The sequence below is a fragment of the Lynx rufus genome, unplaced genomic scaffold (assembly GCF_022079265.1).
Source record: "Lynx rufus isolate CCGP_SWC_20201006 ecotype Redwood Valley unplaced genomic scaffold, mLynRuf1.p SCAF_6, whole genome shotgun sequence".
NCBI classification, from domain to species: domain Eukaryota; kingdom Metazoa; phylum Chordata; class Mammalia; order Carnivora; family Felidae; genus Lynx; species Lynx rufus.
Window position 1 is genome coordinate 87889654 of NW_025814878.1, and position 19461 is coordinate 87909114.

At 34.6% G+C, this 19461-nt stretch overlaps 1 protein-coding gene across 1 annotated transcript in view; it reads left to right on the plus strand.

Annotated features, from left to right (window-relative positions):
* EYS (eyes shut homolog) overlaps nucleotides 1-19461 on the plus strand; it is a 1631667-nt gene that overhangs the window by 837886 nt on the left and 774320 nt on the right. The window contains exon 23 of the mRNA XM_047102761.1: nucleotides 589-713. Within this exon, the coding sequence (XP_046958717.1) occupies nucleotides 589-713 (125 nt within the window). The remainder of the gene's footprint in view (nucleotides 1-588; nucleotides 714-19461) is intronic.

The window sequence follows — 19461 nt, forward strand, 5'->3', positions numbered from 1 at the left end:
AACACACGATGTTTTAATTTGGAATATTACAATGTTTAAGCATTCTTACAGCTGATAATGAGCTGAACATAGACATATTATTTAAATTCTGTAGAAGTACAGCATAAGAAATACTTACTGTAAAATGCTACAAGTATTACAAGAAAACATTTTATATCCAGGAATATGGAATAATTGCTTTCCTTTGAGTTTAAGATTCATATTAAATGGAAGTATGAAATCTGTTTATTCCATTACCTTCTATGTATTTATTCCAAGGTAAAATAAAGATATTTGGATAGGTGATGTAGAACGGCACCATAGGTACAAGCCAAAACTTTATTTTACATATGCTTTGCTTCCATTTTTATATAACTGTGTAATTTTAGGGGAAATTATTTATATTCTCTAAGTTTAATATTCTCATCTACTAAATAGAGATAATAATAATACTACCTGATAGAATGATTATGAAGATAAACTGTGATAATTTATATAAAACATCAAGTATAATTATAAAAAATAGTAAGAGTATTGTTAACTATACATAAGCTATTTATTATATTATTATTAAAAATTGAATATATGTTTTGCGATTGTGTTTAACAGGGTGGTCAGGACATCACTGTGATAATGGACTTGAGGAGTGCATTTCCAAATTGTGTGTGCATGGAATACGCATAGAAAATGAACCTGACTTTGGCTCAGAATGTTTATGCATATCTGGATTTGTGGTAAAGACTATTGATGGTTTTGTTGTGACACTTTTTTCATTGCTTCTGAAATATGGTGAATAATAGAAAATTCTTTGGTGAGAAATTAGGTTGGAAAAGTTAATATTAGTGTTTCTTTCTCTGACTGTACATGCTGCTTCTCAGCATTCCCTTTTCCTTTCTTGTCCATTCATCACAACCACCCTCAGCCTTTCCTTTCAGGAGAAAAGCATTCTGATAAATTGATTCACACTAAGGTGCAAGTCACTTAATGTATTGTCCTTTAATGTTTTAATGCATTTGGAAGGAGGATGCCAGTAGAGAAATTACTTAATATTGTCAGAGTCTTGGCAGAACCTCTATTTTGCCCAAGGGCATAGCACTGCTTCCAGAGTTGGGCTCAGAGTATTGTATGTCCAAGGAGAATGAATCTGCTTTCTTTGCAAGTCTGGACTGGCCCGAACTCCATTAGCACTGGAATAGACTTACCTTGGTAGCAATGTCTCTATTAAAAAATAGCTTCTGACCACAATCCTTTATTAAAACTGACCACAGCACATGAATATAGTAAGGGAACAGCAATTGGCAAGACTATGATGTCAGGAATTTTAAATGTATATTTATAAATGTCATTAAAAGATAGAGCAGTCTAAGATGAGATTAAGGCTCCATAATTAGAGGGGACACACAGTTAGATGACCCAGTGCAAGATTAAGGAATCAGACTTAAAAGGAAGATGAGACCTGCCCAGTGCCTAAGAAAGATGCACAAGTATGGGTAGAACCAGACTCCTTAGAGCTGGAAGATGAGAAAGGAAGAGTCAGAAGTAGGAGTCTCCAGAAGTAGTCAAGGAATTGAATGGAAAATGGTCAGTAACTGTCATCAAAAAATAATTTGAGAAAGCCTGTGCTTCAGTCAGATACTCTTCCCTTTTGAGGGTATTCCCAAGGTTCATCTGGCTGAGAGAGATATGTATAAGCTAAACCAGAACTGCCACCTTCCTGAATTTTTAGAGTCCTCCTACCCTGGTTCTGCTCTGAGGAAGGGTGTTTTTCTTAGTGATCACAGAAGGACGATCTTTGGGGAAGAATTTTAGGCACTCTGATACGTGAGTGTGGAAAGTATTTGGTGACAAGAAGTTAATTGTATGATGCCTCAGATTATACCAATGTTGGCTTCCTCAAAGAGATAGTAGAAAGAAAACAATCTGAAATAAGCCCTTTATTTTTTAACTAAATTCTCCTGCCAATACAGACTGGTATATAGAAAATAAATCGTCATTTCATAAATGTTTTTATTGAACACAAAGAATTTACTACCAAGTACCCTTAAAATTTCTTTCAATAGTTGGGGCGCCTGGGTGGCGCAGTCGGTTAAGCGTCCGACTTCAGCCAGGTCACGATCTCGCGGTCCGGGAGTTCGAGCCCCGCGTCAGGCTCTGGGCTGATGGCTCGGAGCCTGGAGCCTGTTTCTGATTCTGTGTCTCCCTCTCTCTCTGCCCCTCCCCCGTTCATGCTCTGCCTCTCTCTGTCCCAAAAAAAATAAATAAAAACGTTGAAAAAAGAAAAAAAAAAAATTTCTTTCAATAGTTAATACCCTGGGATATAACTTTTCACATTGGAATATGAATCAATTAATACTTGTATATTAGTATACTTATATATTAGTATATATTGAAAATATAAAAATCTTGAAAAATATGTGGTTTTATAAAACCACAAGTCTACTAAGTAGAAGGAAGTGTCATCTATATTTTAGTAACGCATTTAATAAGTTAATTTGAAATTAATATTCTTATACTCTCTCAAATACGTTAAAGCTAAAACAGAACTAAAAAAACCTCACTATTATAAGAGAGAGTGGGTAAAAAGCTGTAAGGGAGATTCAACTTTGTTAATGCATTAGTCATGTTCTAAAATGAGTAGATAAAGATAGAGGAAATTTGATTTATTGAAAAATAATTTAATATTTAAATGTTATACATATCAATGGTCTAACAGTACAGACATTTAAAATTAGATATACTTAAAAGTATATCCTTGAAAATAGAACATAAATTATCAATAGGAATAAAACGCAAAATATTTTGAAGAACTATAAGAAAATCAAAGAAAATGTTTAAAGTCTTTGTTGGAATGACAGAAATTTTACTGCCAAGTTAGAATCCTAAATATTGAAATAGGAGAATGACAAAACTATTTTGGAAACAGGTATGACAAATGTATAAGATCATTGAAAAATTGCCTTAAATTTATTTTCTCCCTTTTACAACTAATCCTGAGAGTAAATGGGATATGAAAAAAAAAATAAGAATCATAATCCTGATGTCAAACTTCTTTAATTTCTTATATTCTTTAAAAGAATGTCATTCACAGAAAGGTATAAAATTTGAGAGAATCTTAAGAAACAAAGCAGTTCAATGGATTAGAAGACAAGTAAATTTATTTGTATTAGGATTAGGATTAAGTGTGCATGTAGAGTTTGGTGAACATGAAAACAGTGGACATAGGGAATAATTGACAATTCACAGAGGGGATAGGGCATGGCATTCTAGCAGCAGAATAGGCAGAAAGAGACTAAATATTACACCAGTTAACATGTTCTAGTAAAATATTTGCTTATTTCTCTGTCCACTCTGATAGGCTGTGAACTCAAGCTGGTATAATTTTAGTATCCTTAACAGCACAGAATATAACATATATTTTTTATTTTGGTCGTCATTGAAATTGAAATTGTTTTATCAAAGTCCTAGCATGTTAATCATAGTTGTTTTAAATTTCTAGTCTGATAATTGCAAAATCTCTCCCATACCTGAGTCTGATTTTGGTGCTTCTTCTGTCTCTTCAAATTGTACTTTTCATCTTGTAATATGCCTCATAATTTTATATTTATAGCCAGACATGGTGTCCTGGGTCTAAGTAACTGAGATAAATAGATCTTTAGTGTAAGACTTTATTTTCATTTGGCTAGGAGTCAGGCCATGTTTGCTGTTTGCTGTAGCTATTAGGTGTCAGAGGCTAATATATTCTGCTGATATCACCTTGTTTTTATCTTCCCTGTAATCATTGGGTTTTCTTAGGACTTCTTAAATAGACATGAGGTGTGTAGCTCTTTTAGTTATACCCCTTGTTATTACAAGAGACCTCTATTGATGTAGTTAACATGTGGAGGGAGGAGAAGCTTTCAAGAGTTCTATGATTAGGTCTGACTTCTAGTGAGACTGTGCCTCACGCCTGGGCTGTGACGTTCACATGTGCTTCTCAGTCCTCCTCTCCCTTAGACGCAACAAGAAAACTTCAGGAGGCTAGAACTGGGTATTTCCTTTCTCCCAGATTGATTAGGCTCTGGTAAAATAGTTTTCCTTCAGCTCAGGCCTTGCTAAGAAGAACATAATATTCTGGCAGAATTTCAAAATGGCTATTCTCTCCCCCTGTTGGAAGCACAAAGGGATTTTTCTCCTATCTTCACTGTGAGAACGTGGAGGTAAAACTTAGGAAAGTTATGGAGGATCCCCTAAGACTGGACACCTCTGGAGTTTTGAACTCTCAAGATTGTCCAGCATTTTGAGAATTACAGTGTGCTCTCGTGCCCTGCTACTCGCTCCAGCAGTGGTTTCTGCTCCTGAGTGTCTGTTTTGGTGAGCTATGATTCTCTGTATCTACCTGACTGCCCCACTAATTTGGCAGAGAGCAGTTTTCCTTGTGACTTCAATTCTCTGATGGGTCTAAGGAGAGTTCTTGATTTTTAGTTTGTTCAGCTTTTTATGTTTATAAAGAAGGGAAGGATGACTTGCAAGCTTCTCGCAAGCTAGACCAGAAACCAGAAGTTTTATTGCTGTTTTAAGGGACATATTTAATAAGGAAATGGGGTGAGTTTTCCTCCATTCATGAAATTCAGTGTATCTTTTAAAAAACTGATTTCCTTTTTCTAATTAAGTTTCCCAGGTCTCTCACCTCAAATGATTGCTCCATTTTCCAGAGTTGCTAGACATTTTTATGGAAAAGATGCCAATTTATCTGGCATCCAATTCCCCACTAAATTGTAGAAACTAAAAAATTATAAATCATCTCGCACAAATAAGTATACCAGTTGCTACCACATGTAATCTGTGTTAAAGTGCATTAAAATATATCAGATTAATGGGGATATCTGAGCATCGAATTTCTGAATATAACTTGATACAGCAGACCTTATTACAAACTACTAAGCCTTTTATTAAAATAATTTATAGCAATTCTCTTTACATTAAGTCTGTTTATGTTACCTTCTCTCTGATGTCCTTATTCAAATAGATCTCCAGAAAAATGCCACATTCTATATTCTTTCTATTTAGGCTATTTTATTTAAAAACTCTCACTAATTACATTGCCATATAAAAATGTTAACTCAGCTGCATGTTTATGTGATTAGAGAAAATTAATATTGCTGCAATTATTATTTGTTTGGTAATGAAGAGTAATTTGAAAATTAAATAGCCCCTACTGAATAGGGGGATAGTAATCTATTTTTTTCTGTATTTCTAAGAATTAAATTTTAGTAGATAATATGAAAGACCTGAACTCTTGGGTTTTTTATAATGTTTAGGGCTGTGACAGTCTCTGACAAACTGATAATTAGTGTGGATTATTCTTTTTAGCAGAACTGATTTTAAAAGTGAATCAAAACATAAAGTGCTGATATTATTCTAAAATTCAAATGCTCTGCAAAAGAATGTAAATGACAGAACACAACTTATTGAATATCCTAAGCTTGCTAAGAAAATTCAAGACAAGTGATCTTCCTCCTTTTATTTGATCAGCATTGCTCATTTTTTCCTCAGTAAATGAATTTCACCAGGCAATATTGATCCATACCATACATTAACCAATGACTGTCAATGGGTCATACTTATTGCATTTTGCAAATGATGGTCAACAAAAGTGTTAATTGCATTCTTTAAATTAAAACGAATCTTTATGTAGTATAGAAGCTGTATTTGTACTCAACAAAATGGAGGAGAGGGGAGGAAAATCTGTTTTCTGAATAAGGAAAAAATGCTCTGAGTTCTACAGCAGTCCAGTCTATTTGCAATTTCTTATTTTTAAATGTCATCTTATAAATAGACCTGAAAGCAAGACACAGGATAGCAAGATAGACTGTTTGATTTGATGTTTGTCTAGAGTTCTGTGGTTTATTTTTCATGATATAAAGTCATTGATGTTGTTAATGAATATTTACAAGTATTTATTGTGTTCAAGATCCCATTATTCGCCTATTAAATAATTAAAATATGTGTGTCTCCATATAGGAAGTAAGGAAGCAGAAGTATAGTTCTTAAACTCATAATTTCTTTTTTTAAAAGAGATGTTTTATTGTTTTTGATATTTATTCATATTTGAGCTCAAGTTATTTATACATTTGATCAGTCAAAACACATCTAAAATAAACAGCATATCCTTTGGACACTCACCATAGCAAAGTATTTGGAAATCATATACCGTATATAGGAACACACACTGTTCTTAACATTCAAATTAGGGAAAAGAGGACAGGTCCGTATGCAAACACTTGAATACACAAACAAAGAAACAAATAAGAACATTTGTTTTAAAGGAAATTTGATGCTTTGCCTTAACGTATTCTGCGCATATATTGTGTGCAGAGCACTACACTAGATCCTCAAAATAATGTAAAAATTCATTAGTTTCAACATCATACCAAAGAGAGTTTTCATCTGAGTGAAGGAGACAAATGTGTAGGGTATAATACAGCATTCAGCAATGGGTTCAAAATGCAGGAAACTGTATGCTGAAGGAAATGAAGACATTAACTAGGATACTGTTTATGTAGTACTGATATTAAAAATAATAAGGCAAGGGGTGCCTGGGTGCCTCAGTTGGTTAAGCGTCCAACTCTTGGTTTCAGCTCAAGTCATGATCTCACAGTTTGTGGGTTTGAACCCTGCATCAGGCTCTGCACTGACAGCATAGAGCCTGCTTAGAATTCTCTGTCTCCTCCTCTCTGTCTGCCCCACTCCTTCTTGTGCATGTGCTCTCCAAATATATAAACAAACAAACAAACAAACTTTAAAAAAGTAATAAGGCAATTGGCAAACCCTGAGTAAAATAGTGATTAGAAGAGCTTTCTCGAGGGACGAAGATTATGGCTTCCTCTCAAGGGTTAGAAAGGTATCCCCAAAAGTATTAAGTCTTCATCGGTACCTCATATTGAAAAGCCTGCCTTCAGGGATTGATCAGTACTGCTAATGAGAAGTCTAAATATATAATAGCCAGTTTAAAAAATCTGCTTCTCAAGACTAGTTTCACCATGAACAGAGATGTGTGTTCTCAGCATACTCAGCAATACAGTAACTTAGTGTTTTACAACCCAAAGTATATAAAAGTTTTGGAGAAGGAGGGAAGGTGCAAATTTGAATGAAAACATGTATTTTAATAATGCAAAGAGGACATTCTCTGTAGTAAATAAATATATTTATTATGGGAAATGCAGTTTAATATTTTTAGAAATAGAATATTAAAAATAACTTGTCTTACAATTTATATAACAGACATATAGCATAGCCATTATGCACAATCTAAATCTCTCAGACTAGTTATTATTATTGATAAAAGAAGTATAGTAGAATTATGACTACACTTTAGAGCTATTTAGATAATATGGGTAATGGTTGTCCACCTCTTTATATGTCTGTGTCATGTTTAAACATGGTAGTGGAGTAATGTTTGTATTTTGGTAGAAACAGAATACTCTTGGTATCATATATTGCCACAGAGGAGAATAGGTTTAATGTTTTAGACCTAGGTTAGATGGAAAATTATTTGAGGCTCAGTTTCAAAATTTATAGCATGAGGCAAAACCATATCTAAGATAACATTGTGAATCCATTGGAGAGTTGGGAGTAGAATTTTAAATGCCCACACTTATATACTAGTGTTCTTTCCTCTACACCATACCTTTTATTCACTTATATTAAGATAGATATCTCTATGTAATATTGATGGAGGTATGGGCAAAAGATATTATTGAACTACTTTTCAAAATGCAAGCATAGGCTGAATTCCAAAATACATTCCATACTCCCATTCTCCCAGTACCAATATCCCCCACCAGAATTGTTAGAGTTGATGAACAACATTATTATCCAAAGTCTATAGCTTTTATTATTATTTCAATTTAAATTAAAGTTAGTTAGCATGTAGTGTAATAATGATTACAGGAGTAGAATTGAGTGATTCATCACTTACATATAACACCCAGTGTTTATCACAAGTGCCCTCCTTAATGCCCATCATCTATTTAGCCCATCCTCCCACCCAACCCTTGGTTTGTTAAGATTCTTAACATCCCTCCCGCAACCCTTGGTTTGTTAAGAATCTTCTATGGTTTGCCTCCCTCTCTATTTTTATCTTATTTTATTTTTGCTTCCCTTCCCCTATGTTCATGTTGTGTTTCTTAAATTCCACATAAGAGTGAAATCATACGATATTTGTCTTTCTCTGACTGACTTATTTTGCCTAGCATAATACACTCTAGTTCCATCCACGTCGTTGCAACCAAAATCTGTATTTTACATTAGAGTTCACTCTTGGTGTTGTACATCTTATGGGTTTTGATAAATGAATAATGATATGCGTCCACCATTATAGTATCATACAGAGTATTTTCACAGCCTTAAAATCCTGTGATCTACTTACTCATCCCTTCTACTCCTCTAATTCCTAGCAGTCATTCATGATTTTTTGTCTCCTTGGCTTTTCTTTTTCCAGGATGTCATATAGTTTGATTAATACCATAGCCATTTTAACATAACTTCTTTCACTTCAAATATGCATTTATATTTTTCCATGCCTTTTTATCACTTAATAGCTCATTTCTTTTTAGTGCTGAATAATATTCCCTTGCCTAGATGTACCACAGTTTGTTTACCTCCTAAAGGACATCTTGGTTGCTTCTGAGTTTTAACAGTTATAAATACAGCTTCTATAAACATCTGTGTGCAGGCTTTAGTGCATTCATAAGTTTTCAGTTTATTTCAGTAAATATCAGAGAATGGAAATTGCTGGGTTATATAAAAAAGTGTGGTTAGTTATGTCAGAGACTGCCAAACTATCTTCCAAAGTGCTGTACCATTTCCAATTTTCATAAACAATTAGGTAGCATTTTATAATTTATTTTCATAGCAATTGCTAAAACCGTAACCCATCAATTGTTTGTGTATCTCTGTATTCAATATGTTACTGAACTCTCCCCCCTCCCCTCCCTTCCCTTCTGTTCCCTCCTCACCTCTCCACCCTGCTGTGCTTCTCTTCTCTCCAGTAATAAGCTCCATGAGAACAGTAACTATGCATATCTGTCGTTACCTCTTTTTCCACATTGATACCACATAATAGATTCATTCTAAATAAATATTTATTTATCAAATGAGTAAGAACATGGGTAAGACCATAAATATTTTGGTGTTAATCATATAAGAAATTTGCAACACAGATTAGTTGCAATGCCATACACTATCAAAGATATAGTGAATTCCTTTCTATAATAATAAACTGATGTAAAACACCATTTGAGCCACAAGCTACCATGAAAGTTATCATTGGTGAAGCATTAACTATTTGCCAGGCTAAGTGTTTTGGATGCATTACTTCATTCAGTGCTTTAAAAAAGAAAAAACAAACTTGTGACATAAGAAGCATTGTTATCCCTATTTTACAGATATGGAAATAAAGAGGTTAGAATACTTTATGTAGCTGGTAGATCAGGAAGGTTTTGTTCTGTATTCAACTCTAGGTCTGAATCTTTTTACACTGAGCTATGCTCAAATTTCTCTTGGCAAACACAGTCACACTAAAAAGGATTTAACTCATACAATTTCTACAAAATTTCTCTTACATTTTACACCAAAATTTCTTATTTCACATGGCTCTTACATTATAACAAATGGAAGTGTGCATTTTACATCTGCCAGTTTATTCTATAAATAATTAAATACAGGCGAGGCAGCAGGAAGAAATATGATAACCGACATCTACTGCATTCTTTTGATGATAAACACCAATCTCTCTGTTCCCCTGCTTTTTCTAGTATTGCCACTGAAAAACAGCAGGGTTTTAATGCTTCCCTTGTGGCCTAGGAGTCTTTTTTGCTATTCATAATCAGTGCATCTGGTTTAGCTTTTTTCCCCCTTAATTAAAAATAAATAAAACTAAGAAAAGAGTCAGTCTATAGGGAAGAGTAAGACCTGCTGCTTGTCCCTCTCCATGCAGCTCAGGGGCACTAATTTTCAGCACTGAGTATTTTCCTTGCTGTATTTGATGTATTTTAGGTGTTAGATGGTATCCTTGTACCATGGTACTTGATTTGGTTTTGTGTTACTTCATGTAACTGTTTTCATGTCACTTGCACTTGCATTTCCCAAGTAAAGGGAGGATTGTGTGCATATTTTCAGAATGTGAAGATCAGCTTCAAAGCATTCAAACTATGAGCCTAACCCACTTCAGTCTGAAGGGAGAGAGATAACATGTATTGTCACAGTGGGTTATAGGAAATAGATAGGCTACTACTAAATAGGAAATAGTAGGCTACTACTAAAGTAGTCAGAAGCCATCCTGGTTAATGCTTTAAAATGAAGATTGCAGGGGCGCCTGGGTGGCTCAGTCAGTTAAGCGTCCAACTTCGGCTCAGGTCATGATCTCTCTGTCAGTGAGTTCAGAATCCACATTGGGCTCTGTGCTGACAGCTCAGAGGCTGGAGCCTGCTTCAGATTCTGTGTCTCCCTCTCTCTCTTCTCGTCCCCTGCTCACGCTCTGTCTCTCTGTCTCTGTCTCTCTCTGTCTCTCTCTCAAAAATGAATAAACGTTAAAATTAAAAAAAAATAAAATGAAGATTGCACCTTTGTATTTTAAATGATCTACAAGATGAAGAAAAATATAAAATGATCAGTACTGTAATGAATCATTGTGTGTGTCATGCACACAACTGTGGCTATTTGGTTGGCATGTAATAACAGCCCGAAGAGAGATAGACAACAAATGATATTTATTAACTAATGTGTTTTGATAAAGGTATGTATACAAGATACTATGGATATTAAAATAAAGGTACAGAGCCCTACTCGATTTGACTGAATTGGTTCAGAAAAGAGTTCCAATAGGAGAGCAAGCCTGAATGACAATGACAAGTGTAGCAAGTATGATTGGGTGTAGGTTGAAGTTGCCCTACAGAGAAGAGGTACAGAAAGTTGCACGTTATTAAATGATTCTGATAGGATGGCTAACACAGAGTAGATTCTCAATATTGTGTTGAACTCAAATCAAATCAAACACAAATTATTTTAATTTAAATTAAATACAATGGTATTACCAACATGAACTGTGCCATGGTTGAGCCTATAACTTTAAAATTCAAACTATTTCTTCATTCAGAGCCCAAAATCTATATTTATAGTTAACATATAGGAAAATAACTAGTACTTCTTTGATTAGAATCAAAATGCTTGACATGCAATTTAATTTATTCATTGTAGAAAGTTGATTAAATATCATCCACTTAAAATTTGAAGGTAGTCTATTTGTGTATATTTTCTATCAAAATATAATATGCTTATTGCTACATGAATAATTTTATTTCAAAAAATTGATCTGTACTCATAGTTTTCTGAGTTTATTTTAATGTGAAAGATTAGAAAAGTATTCAGAGAATATATTTTGCAAAGGGAGTTTTAATTCAATACAATCCAAGTCCCAAAAATAAAAAAAAATGTAATTTATGTTTTTTAATGTACAGGTTCATTTAACAGTACTGAAAAAGGGGGAAAAGTTTAAATATCTTTATTATAAATGTATTAGAAATATATGATTTGTGCACATTGGTCTGAGTAATTTGTATATATAATAATTCATATTCAAATATATAGCTTATTCATCAAATTGTACCTTTCACTTAGTAATTACAATTTAGTTATCAAATTACAGACCCATTGTATTCCACGGCCTTTTTATTTTATAAGTCACCTGTGAACTTCAATGGAAACCAAGTAATATAAAGATCTTGTCCCAAGACTCCAGTTCAACATTTGTAATCAATTTGAGTTGACCAAATCAAAGTCTTTTGGGTCTCCAACTCAGTAGAATTATCATTCCCTTCTTTTTACTTAGCATGAAGCAGACTGACATAGACTAATACCACAAGCTCCCCCAAGAGTATTCTTTACTAGCCTATGATCTCTAACACTGAGCTAGACACTTGAGGACTGTTTTTGCTCTTAAAAACTTTGGTCTACTGGGAGTGCAAAATATGTCAAACAGCAATCACAGCATGACAGATAACAGCTGCAGTTAAGGTCTACACAATATTTCATGAAAGCACAGCAGTGATGTATTTAAAAACTTGCTGTATTTCCAATAGAAGATTTCCAAGAGAATTTTGAGTTGAATCAAAAAAGTTGGGTATCTGGGTTACCTAGGTTCAGGGTGGGAATATGTGGCAGTAGTGGGATTCAGGAAGGAAAAAAAAATATATGTGAAGTAGTAATTATCATAATTTATGTAAAAAAGTGATAAGAAATAAGCATATGTTTTTAGAAATGGTCAGTGTCTGTGTGTGCTAGACTACATCATTTTTACTTTTCCTAGGAAAGTGGTAAACCATTGATGATTTTTTCAGCTAAGGAATTACCTAGTCGGACTTTTATTCTAAAAAATAACTCTGAGGTGTCTCAGTGGCTCAGTCAGTTAGGTGTCCAACTTTGGCTCAGGTCATGATCTCATGGTTTACGGGTTTGAGCCCCATGTCAGGCTCTGTGCTCACAGTACGATGACTGCTTGATAGTCTCTCTCTGTCTGTCTCTGTCTCTGTCTCTGTCTCTCTCTCAAAAGAAATAAACTTTAAAAAAATAACTCTGGCACATATTCTATAGTTAGTAAATATACTGTGAGGGCTTGCCTCTAAAACAGTGTCTCTCAACCTCTTGTCTCATCAGCTTTCTGCAGGAAATCTGTTGTCTGAACATTTTGTCTCTAGTGTTAACCCTGGCTTCTCCCCTGAGCTGTGCTTTCCACTTGACTTTCTCAAATATCTTCCAATAGCCAGATCAAGGAAAATGTCTGATTCAGTACAGTCCTCAAGATATTTATCTTTTCATTCATTAGTTCTCCTAGAAGTTGTCCCAGAAGATTAGAATTGTATAGGAAAGCAATGAGCGTATAGTTTCAAAGAGAACTCCACCTAAGCAAATCCCTTGAAGATCTGGTAGCCAAATTCAATGAAGGGAAATAAAGTTAATCTTCTAAGAAAGTAGAAAACTCACTTCAAGAAAACATAGGCCTCTGGACACCTGGGTGACTCAGTCTGTAAAGCATGTGACTCTTGATTTGGGCTCAGGTCATGATCTTGCAGTTCCTGAGATTGAGCCTGTGTTGGGCTCTACGCTGATGGTGTGGAGCCTGCTTGAGATTCTGTCTCTCCCCCCTCTCTCTGCCTCTCCCTCTCCTCTCTCTCTCTCTCTCTCTCTCTCTCTCTCTCTCGCTCTCACTCTCTCAAGATAAACATTTTAAAAAAATAAAAGAAAAAGAAAATAAATAAAGGGACACCTGAGTGGCTCAGTCGGTTAAGCATCTGACTTCGGCTCAAGTCATGATCTAGCAGTTGGTGGGTTCAATCCCCACATCAGGCTCTACACTGACAGCTCAGAGCCTGGAGCTTGTTTCGGATTCTGCGTCTCCCTCTCTCTCTGCCCTTCCCCCACTTGTGCTCTCTCTCTCTCTCTCTCTCTCTCTCTCAAACATAAATAAATCTTAAAAATAATAAAGAAAGAAAGAAGAGAAATAAGCACAAAATGAGGGAATGAGAATTCCTGTTGTTTTATGTCAAGTCATCATGCAGGAAGAAAAGAATTCTAGAACTATATGTTTCTTGAGAACTTGCCACCTTTTTCGTAGATTCTCGAGATAGTGAATAGATGCAAATATCCATGGCATTAGTGGCATTAGTGCCACACACAGCCTAGGCAGAGAGATAATTTGTGCCATCATATCACTATCTATGTGCTCCATTATGATGAGCTCTCTACAGAGGACATGTGTAGATCAGACTTACTTCTCCAGGTCTGACCACTGACAGCCTCCATAGAAACAGTTTAGATGATCACCACTTCTCCTGGAAGGGCCCTATCATGTTTAGAATATTACATGAGGAGGCTTTATTCTTTTTTTATTTTTTAAAAATTTTTTTTCAACGTTTATTTATTTTTGGGACAGAGAGAGACAGAGCATGAATGGGGGAGGGGCAGAGAGAGAGGGAGACACAGAATCAGAAACAGGGGAAACAGGCTCCAGGCTCTGAGCCATCAGCCCAGAGCCCGACGCGGGGCTCGAACTCCCGGACCACGAGATCGTGACCTGGCTGAAGTCGGACGCTTAACCGACTGCGCCACCCAGGCGCCCCGAGGAGGCTTTATTCTTGAAATATCAAGGCTTAGGCTACATCCTTTTTAGATCACAAGGTTCATATGAGACTGTATAAAGCTTTGGTCATGTGAACCATCAATAATCTTCAGGGTTTGGAAGCCCAAGGGATATTTCACCAGACTACTATTCCAAAATCCTGATTTCTTATCTGATGGAGTTTTTCAAGAAGGATGGAATTTTATGTTCATAGAAAAAAAGAAATGCAGAAGTACCTAGATAAAATGCATTTTCAAAGGAATGTTATCTTTTAGAGTTTTTTTTCCAACAAATGTTTACTGACCACCAACAATGTAACTATGTTCTAGACATCATACTAGCCATGGCCATTCAGTAGAGAGTGGTCAGAGGCACTTTTGTTATGCTGGTAAAGACATGTAAATCCATTTGGTATACAAACAGTCATACAATAACAATTCTAATTATTGATATGGACTCTATAGATATTATAGAGGAAATTCTAGAAAAACTAGAAATAAAATATGTAGTCCAATTTTGAATCATAAAACTATCTCAATATTATATACTTTATGTCAAAGTATTCTTAATATTTGATCTCTGATCATTAACAGATTCTTTTATTATTATTATGGGTGAATGATATCATTCTTCAAAATATTATTCTCAGATTCAGACTGACACTAACTTTACCTTTCATCTCCCAGTCCAGTTAGCTAACCACATGCAGAAACCTGCAAGTATCCTTTACAGGACAGCAACATTGAATCAACAACTTGGAAGGTTTTTTCCCCTTATCTAACCAACAAGTTCTCCCAACATGGGAGAAATATACTAACTAGATGTAAATTATTGGTTATTGGTTTTGTGACTGGACATTGATTTGTTACTTGAGACCTGAGAATTTTATATAGTAAAATTTTTATAGAATTGGAAATTATGTAAATGATGCAAAAGCTTGCCAGAAAGCAGAAATTATTGAAAGAGAACTTCAGTTTAGTGAACCTTTCCTAATGAAACATGATAGTTCCAATTAGCATAAATCGAACATTTCACTTTATATGAAACTGGGAAGAGTTTATTGCTTCTTAGAACTGTAATTGATGGGGTAACTAAGCCTATACTACTTAGAAACAGATTTGCTTGGTGGTTTTATATTGAATGTTCTGCCTGATGTTTCCTTTATAATTCTACAAGAACACCATGTCATGAATTTAGCGTAAAAATCATCTGAACTGTTTCTTCCAATTATCAAAATTATCAAAAAGATATTTCAATTTAAGAAGGCATATATCACCCTGAGAAAATTTTCAAAGAGTGTTAAGCTACAGGTAGGTAAATCCACTATTATAAAATGGCAAAATTAGCATATATAAGTCATGGGTATGTGATTTGTGAGTTACATTAAGACCCTGCCATTAGAAGATACCCACCCCTACACACACACACACACACACACACACACACACACAATTGCTCTAATATTCTGCTGTTGCTGACTTAATAATTAACCATTTTTTAGCAAGGGGATCTATATTTTCATTTGCACTGGCCCCCACAAATTAGGTAGACAGTTTGCTATATAAACAATAAAATAGGGGGTCGTGGGTGGCCCAGTCCATTGAGTGTCCAACTCTTGATTTCTGCTCAGATTATGGTCTCATGGTTAAGTGAAATCAAGCCCCACTTGCAGCTAGGCCATGACAGCACAGAGCTTGCCTGGGATTCTATTTCTCTCCCTGTCTGTCTCTCTCTGCCCCTCCCCTGCCTGCACTGCATACACACATTCTCTTTCTCTCTCTCAAAATAAACAAACTTAAAAAAATAAAAAATTAATAATGTTTTTTGATAGTGTTGGAAAAATTCAAGCTGTCAGTTATTTTAGTAAACTTTAAGGAGTAAACTACTAGTTCTAAGAGGAAAGTAGATCAAACCACAGAATTAGATTGATATGAAACTGTGACAACTGGGAATTTTGGGTTTTTTTTTTTTTTGCTATATTACACACTCATCACCTCAAGTAGAAAGTAAGGATGAAGTACATTATGTCTTCAAATGTTACTGTCAATAGAAACATTGTTTTGCTCAGATCTTAACATATTGATAGTGATTATTAAATTTAATTGATAGTGATATCCATTAGGCTATTAGAATAAAAGAATGTTTTTATTACCTACAACAATCAACTGTAGGGTAGAACTGTTCATAACAAATGTTGAAGATGTAATAAGAGGTAAAACATATAGCACAATGATTATGTGTGTGGATTCTGGAGTCTTAGTGCCTACATATAAATCTAGGCTCTGCCATTTTTTTAGGTCTGTGACTAGAGAATTAGAAGGACTATGGGATAACACTAGTTATCCCATAATCATAATTTCTTACTTAGTTGAGATGATTTAAGAGTAATTCTGTCTCAGGAGAGACTCATATTTCCAATTTCTTACTCTACATCCATATCTGGATAGCTAATGAGCCTATCAAGTTTAAAGTACTTTAGGGGGCTCTTGGGTGACTCAGTCAGTTGAGCATCTGACTCTTGATTTCAGCTCAGGTCATTATCTCCTTGTTGGTAGGCGTGGAGCCTGCTTGGGATTCTCTCTCTCTCCCTCTTTTTCTGTCCCTCCCCAACTTGTGCTTGTGGTAGCTCACACACTCTTTCTATCTCAAAACAAATAAATAAATAAACATTTAAGTATTAAAAAAATACCAGTGTTCTTCACCAGTGTTCTTCAAATTAGTAAGTTGCACCACTACGCACATCACTGATAGGAACAAAAACTTAGGAATCATTGATTTTATATATATATATATATATATATATATATATATATATATATATATATAAATATATGTATATATCTCACAGCTTCCATTCTTTCCTGTACTCCAGACTCCCTTAAGAGTCTACTATCTACAAAACATTAACTGAATCCTTTCATAATATAAATCAAACTGTATCTTTTTTCCTAAATATTAAATACTCCAATGGCTTTCCATAACTCTCGTAATTAATTCCAAATACAAGAAACACATTATCTTACCTATCTTGCCTATGTCTGTGACCTCACTTCCATCCACTGATGGCCTTCCGTTCATCTCTTTATTCATATCCCCCTCTTGCTGTCTTTCAAACATGCAATGCATGTTCCTGTCTCAGGGCCATTATACCCCTCTTCTGTTTGCTTTGAATGCTCTTTTCCTCAGAAATTCACATTCAGATCCCTGATCAGAAAAGACTTCCCTGGCCACTCCCTTTAAGAGTCCTCCCTATTTGTCCTTATTATTTATCTCGCAAAATTTTGTCTTTAAGCCACTTATTACTAATTAGTATTAATTAATTAATTCTGATTCCTTTACTAAAAGATAAGCTATGTAATGAAACAAACATTGCATATCTTGTTAGTTATTTTATTCCAAGCACTTGCAACAATCACTGACACTTAGAAACTGATCATGAAATATTTGTTGAGTAAAGACATAGAAGGCTACACAGTGACCATGGAAAGTGGATGACCATATTCTCATAAAGGTTTGATTCAAAAGATCCTATTTGCATTTTTCTCCTCAAATATAGATTCAGAAGGAAAAATATTTTTTAAGTCATGAAGTTTTGTAGAAATGGCTATCTTTGTCATGGCACATATTACATTTCAATAACTATCAGCAAGTAAGTTATTATGCTATTCATGGTAGGTACTCAATACATATTTGATAGATGAATGATGAGTGAATGAGAGATATATTGGCAAAATAAGTAAATTAGGGTAACTGAAGTTAGGAAAGAAATATAACTTTAATATTTGCTGAATTAAAGCAAATTTAAATATTTGAAATACTTATATCCTTCAGTGTAATCCTGCAGTTATGGGAAAAGAAATGTTCAACCATTTATGGTTTAGTTTTCTTGTAACATTACCAAGTGAGGGAGAGATTGATACCAACCAATACTGGTTGATACAGCAATAACTTCTAAATTTTTCCTAGAATAATACAAATTTACTTTTCATTCATATGAAGTCCAAGTGAGTGTTCCTGATTTCAGATATTCTCCTTCAAAGAAAGATCTATGGATCTGGGCTACTTCCTTTTTGTGGCTCCTCTATCATTAATCTGTGTTTTCTGAAGTCGCCACATGGAAGAAGAGGCTGGAGGTTCATGCATAGCAGACTCTTGTCAATCAATCTGAAAGTGACATACTTCATGATCATTCACATTTCATTGATTAGCAGTAAATGACGTGGTCTCACATAAACATAAGAGTGAGTAAAACATGTCCAAGAGGAAGAAGAAATAAGTTTAGTGAACATGTAGTAAGCTTTGCCATGCAGTTTTGAATTTAACTAAGGAAAATATAGAAGTTTCTCTAGGATAAATTATGCTAGTGTGTGTGTGTGTGTGTGTGTGTGTGTGTGTGTGTGTGTGTGTGGAGGAGGAGGAGAGAGAGAGTTCAAACAATTAAAATACTGAAATAAATTTGGAGGAACATTTAATTTTAAAAAAGGCTCTATGATTTTAATTGCTGGTACTTGGGAATATAATAAGACATTTCTTATCAAGCTCAAAATTAGGAAAATAAATTCACCTTTGAGACTTAAATACTGAGAACACACATGATGGATGTGAGCCTAGGCATACAACATAGGAAAGAGAAAGTATGGCTTCCCACCAGGAAGAATGGATGTATTAACATATCCAGTGATATAATAGTCAACAATATTAGAGAACATATCAGAACCATAGAGACAAATGTTACTTGTTCCAATGTAAAGTTGTCTAAAGATAGATATTTAGTCTATGAATATCAGGTATTCCAGATCATTCTTATGGCAGTATCTTAGCCTTACATCATGAAGTATTTGAATCACCTTGTTTTACATGTTCTGATCTAGTGTACCTCAAGGATATCTGTGATTCTTATGTAGCAATGGTGACATGGGGAAAACTTGTTGATCATGGGGCTTTGAGGATCCCTTAACCCCATGGTAGTGATTTCTCAAGGTAGTTGATAATAACTTCTGATTATGATTTAGTAGGAAAATGTTGGTCGTGCAAATATTTTTGTGCTATGTAACAGCTATATTTTCACCATAATCTAATATATTTGCATTCTGATCTCTATCCTAGTTCCATGTGTACTTTCAACAATCTTTGAATTCTTTCCAAGCCTTGCTGCTTACCCTTGAGTAGAGAAAAAGACAAATCTCTTGGTCCTTAATATGTGGAATCATAAAACATATGTTTTTCTTGCTGTTTCTTCTATCGCTTCTAGCTTCACTTTTTACCATTTTCTACATGTTAGATTTTTTTTTATTTTTTTTTAACGTTTATTTATTTTTGAGACAGAGAAA